The 4,749-nt window shown below is 23.3% G+C and overlaps 1 protein-coding gene across 2 annotated transcripts; it reads right to left on the minus strand.

Moving 5' to 3' along the window:
• Positions 1-1,543: 1,543 nt before the first annotated feature.
• On the minus strand, positions 1,544-2,878 carry LOC110644913 (small rubber particle protein-like). Of its 2 annotated transcripts, none has more exons than XM_021797886.2 (3): positions 2,677-2,878; positions 2,300-2,524; positions 1,544-1,851 (listed from the first exon to the last, which is right to left on the minus strand). In XM_021797886.2, exons 1-3 carry the CDS (start codon positions 2,743-2,745, stop codon positions 1,675-1,677), a joined length of 471 nt encoding a protein of 156 aa, XP_021653578.2. In that variant the 5' UTR covers positions 2,746-2,878; the 3' UTR covers positions 1,544-1,674. The 2 variants fall into 2 exon arrangements, with proteins under 2 accessions (XP_021653578.2, XP_021653579.2); XM_021797887.2 differs by having other exon boundaries at positions 1,544-1,845; positions 2,677-2,872.
• Between the last annotated feature and the right edge of the window lie 1,871 nt (positions 2,879-4,749).

A 4,749-nucleotide genomic window follows, 5' to 3' on the forward strand; every position in this document is an offset into this window, starting at 1 on the left:
AAATATGACTTTTTAATAAAATAATTATATAAAATTATTTCAAGAACCGAGACTAAATTAAAATCATATCGAACAAAATCGAAAAACCAAGAACTATACTGAATCGGAACTGAAAAAATGAAAAACCAAATTAAAATCATACCAAAATTTTAGTTCAATTTTGATTCTTAGACAAATCTCTAACCGAATCGAAACTGCACACTCTTAATTCTTTTCATTGAAATTGGATGCGTTGAAACGATATATATATTTTTTTTCCCTTTTTCATCCAATCCTTATTATATTCCAATTTGACATTTTATAATTCTAGAAAAATCTTTAATATAAGTTACATTTTTTCAAATTTAATTAATGTATTTAGCAATATAATTTTCCATAATTTTAATAATCTATTTAAAATTTTCATTTTCTAATTTTTGTGCTAATATAAATTTTCATTTAGATTTGTCATAATGTATGTTATATTTAAGGATAATAAACTATTAAGAGATTTATTTTAAAAATAAAAATTAAAAATAATTAACAAAATCAAATATATATATATATATATATTAACAAGAGTGTCACTTCACTTAATAAGGGTGCTTAAAAAAGTTCATATAGAATAAATTTTTTTTTGTTTTTATTTTTATTATATAAAAATTAATTTATCATATTAAATATTAATTTTTATTTAAATATTTTTAAATTTTAATTATTAAAATCTTTTCTCATATAAAAATATTAATAATTATTTTCAATTTTTTACTACATCTTTTAATAATTTTAAAATTTTAAAATTTCCACTCTCATAATATCTTTAAAAATTAACTATTTTCTTATTAAATCTTTTATTAAATAAGAAAAAAGTGAATTAATTTTTTTAAAAAATTATATATATATATAAACTGAGCTTTAAAAATACTTAAAAAGAGTGTGTCACCTAAGTTTTTTTTCCCCAAAAGATAAAGGCATTCATTGCAAGGAAAAAAGAATATATTAATCAATAATATATTAATTAAGAACCTTATTATTAAGGTTTTATAATATGATAATGAGAATATAAAATATAGAAAAAAATATGTTAAATTATGTTACTAAAATAAATAATTCGTACAACACAAGAGTAAAATGACTAATTAAGTCTTAATTTGAAATTAGTTAGAGTCAATTATATGACTACTTTTCATTATTAAACTCTTTTTAAGATCAATTCCATATTAATATTTAAAAATTGTAAATCAATTAATATTTATTCTCTCCACGTCATTTTACATTCTTTATATTCCATTCTATTACCTCCATCACTAATTTATCACATTTCTATATAGAATTTGATTCTTTAAATTAGAATTTCCAACTAGTAAAATTTAATTTCTGTGTTAAATATGACCAAACCATCATATAATTTCTAGTGCTCTTCACATCATTTTAAACCTTTAGTTCTTAATGAAACCTTAGATTTCAACTCAATAGCCATGTTTATATATAATTAGATATTTGTCAATTATTCAATTGGCCATTTGTTCCTAATATGAGCACTAAAAACACACGACTGAAAACATAGTCTAAACACTTTGGATAAGTACATTTAAAAAAAAAAAAGATCACAATAGATGTATAATCATATTTAACATGCATTCTTGAGTATATCATCATCTTCCATAGCTGGAAGCAATTGGTGCAGATTGTGGCTCACCCATCTCCATACAAGACCATATAAAACTTCTCGTTGGGCGAAAGCAAATAATAAGTCAAAGCACAAGCAACTACTGGGGCATCTCGAGCTACTGAATAAGCTTGCGTACACAATTGTTTGACAATTGGGGGAACAAAAAGATCTAGAATAGTAACAGATTCATCAACCTGCAACTATGTGAGAAAATATTTAATTTTAATTCAACATCCTAGCTGCTTATTCATAGAAAAGACGAGTAGAAATAAATTCAATCACAATAGTTTGCAATTAAGACCCCTCTCATCAACTGTATAATATTGATCATGGCAACATCAAAATTGTTTGGGAGTTCAGATTTTTAATGCATCACGAGTATATAATAATATTCCTAAATGTTGTATATAAGCGCAACCAAACTCAAATAGGAAAATGAATAGCATGAACAACATTTTTAAGCATTGAATAGATCATTTCTATTTCATTTAAAATCCAAGCTCAACTGAATTTTCACAAAAGAATATTCCACCTGCAAAATTGGTAACTAATAAAAACCAATCAACTACTCATTTAGGTCCTTCATTCACAACTTCTTTCCCATGTATGCCAAAAACACAAAAGTTTAGCGTAAAAGAGGAAACTCGCCTTGTGATCTGCAAATTTGAGAATCTCGTTGGAAACCGGTTGAAACTTATAATAGATAGGTCTAACTACGCTCTTAAACCTACCCCCAGCATTCTCGACATAAGGCTTGAATGGACCAGACACATCCTTGGCAAAGAGGTAGAGCTTTGAGAAGGAAACCAAGGCAAAAACTGCACCCGTTTGCACAAAGTCCAAATACTTTAACCTCTCTTCCTCCACATCAACCTAAATAATTCAATTCCACAGCTTTGTTAATTTGAGTATTCAATAAATGAACCAAATATTTAATTATTTCACAAGATAACCCCATAAAATTAAATATAGAATTATAGTCAATACAATGAATTTGGTTTGCATATAAGAACAATTGCATGTACCTCTTCTTGGATATTCGCTTCTTTGTTCACCTCTTCTTGGATATTCTTGTTTTCTTCACCTTCACCCATAATTGAAGATTTCCTTTAAGCAGAAATGGAAGATCAAAATTCAAAACGCAGTCGTTGAAGTTTGAAAAAAAAGACCCACCTTTCCGAAAGCAGCGAAGAAGCCATCAACTTATTATGGTTTTAAACTAAAACCAAATCCCTCTGTTTACAGACGGAACTTGATGGGAACGGGCGGCTGTGATGAAAAGAAGTGTGAAAACGTGTTAGTGTTTTATTGGTTTAGCGTGCATGACTCTTATGGGGCAAGCTTACATGTGAGTTATGGACTGGGGAAACGGATATTCATGAATTTTCATGAACTTTTTAATAAATTATAAGAAATAAGTTAGCCTTGTTTTTCAAAATTAAATAAATTAAATTCAAGACCATATACCACTTAAAAATTCAAATCTTAATAATTTTTCTTACCTTTAAAACTTTTAAAATTTAATCTATAAATTTGAATTAATAATCAAAAATAAAAAATATTTACAAATCTATTGTGGTTTTAAACTATTTAAAAAATAGTATTTACTTAATAAAATATTATTGGAAAAGGAGTTTTCTTGATGGGTCAAATTAATTATTTTTATCAGAAAATACAGTTATATGTTTTTGAAAATACTATTTTCAGTGGTATTTTTAAAAGTATATAGCCATATACTTTTAAAAATATCATTCTCAATGGTATTTTAATAAGCACGAAACTATATGCTTTTGAAAACGCTAATATCAGTGGTAATTTTAGAAACACGTAAGATAAAAGATAAAATTATTTAAAGGTATATAATTATTATTTCTATTTGTGTTTTTTTTTTGTTATTTTTATTCAATTGTTTTTTTTAATGAGCATACAATAAATATATATTTTAAAATTTTTTAAATAAAATAATTTTAAAATTATTTAAAACTAAAATCAAATACAAAAGTGAAACAATTATGATATCATAATGGCTTTACTCAATAGACATATTGAGAACTTTATTTTATTTTTAGTGTGTTTCAGATTTTTTTTAAGGTAAACTCTAATAAAATCTCTGAAGTTAGATAAAATTAATAATTTAGTCTCTATATTTTAAAAATCAAATAAGTTATTTGTCACTTTTTATTTTATTGATTGATTAATTCATTTGCTCAATTTTTGTCTAATTTATCATTAATTATCGTAAAAATATCAAAATACTCTTAATTCTAATATAAAACAATTCAGTTTTAAGGTTTTGTTTTATTAAAAATGATACTTTAGATTTAAACTTTATATTCAATTAACTATGTTTAAATAATAATATTAAATTTATATTTAAATATATAAATAAATTTAAATATAATATATGCACATCTTATGAATAAAATATAATAAATATAATTTATATATATATATATATATATATATATATATATATATATATATATATATATATATATAATTAAAAAAAAAAAAAAAAAAAAAAAAAAAAAAAAAAAAAAAAAAAAAAAATTTAATTTATTAATTCTTTTTATTTTTTACTACATTATACATATGATTTTCAAAAAAATTATTTTAAAAATATTTGAAAATAAATTTCTATGTGTTTCTAAAGATGTCATTAAGAGTGGTATTTTTAAAAGTATATGATTGCACTTTTTGACAGAAATTTATTGATTTTACTTGTGAAGAAAACTTCTTTTTCAGTGACATTTTCTTAAATAAATACTATTTTTTAAATAATTTCAAATTTACGTTAAATTTGTAACACTATTTTTATTTTAATTTAATTTGAATTTTAATTAAATTAAAGACTAAAGTTTTTTAAAACTTTTTTAAATTTTTAAAAGACACTGAATTGATTTATTTTAATTCAATTAAAAAATAATCTTTGATTAATTTAATTTTGATTGAATTTTTATTCTGAATTTAACTAGTTGGATTCCAATTTCGCAACTAAAGAATGGCCAAATTTGCCCGAGAAAATATTGCCCCTGATTTTCCCCTTGCCACCTACTAGTAGCTGTTGTGGGCCTTGCGGCCTCAACTACTGGAAACTC

Source organism: Hevea brasiliensis, unplaced genomic scaffold (genome assembly GCF_030052815.1).
Source record: "Hevea brasiliensis isolate MT/VB/25A 57/8 unplaced genomic scaffold, ASM3005281v1 Scaf573, whole genome shotgun sequence".
NCBI classification, from domain to species: domain Eukaryota; kingdom Viridiplantae; phylum Streptophyta; class Magnoliopsida; order Malpighiales; family Euphorbiaceae; genus Hevea; species Hevea brasiliensis.

Bases quoted from the DNA above. Each gene is read 5' to 3' on its own strand.
- LOC110644913 (XM_021797886.2), bottom strand. From the start codon at position 2,745: ATGGGTGAAGGTGAAGAAAACAAGAATATCCAAGAAGAGGTGAACAAA. The intron at 2,525-2,676 runs GTACATGCAATT...TGAATTATTTAG, and splicing joins AAGCGAATATCCAAGAAGAG to GTTGATGTGGAGGAAGAGAG. The intron at 1,852-2,299 runs GCGAGTTTCCTC...TTTCTCACATAG, and splicing joins TCAAATTTGCAGATCACAAG to TTGCAGGTTGATGAATCTGT.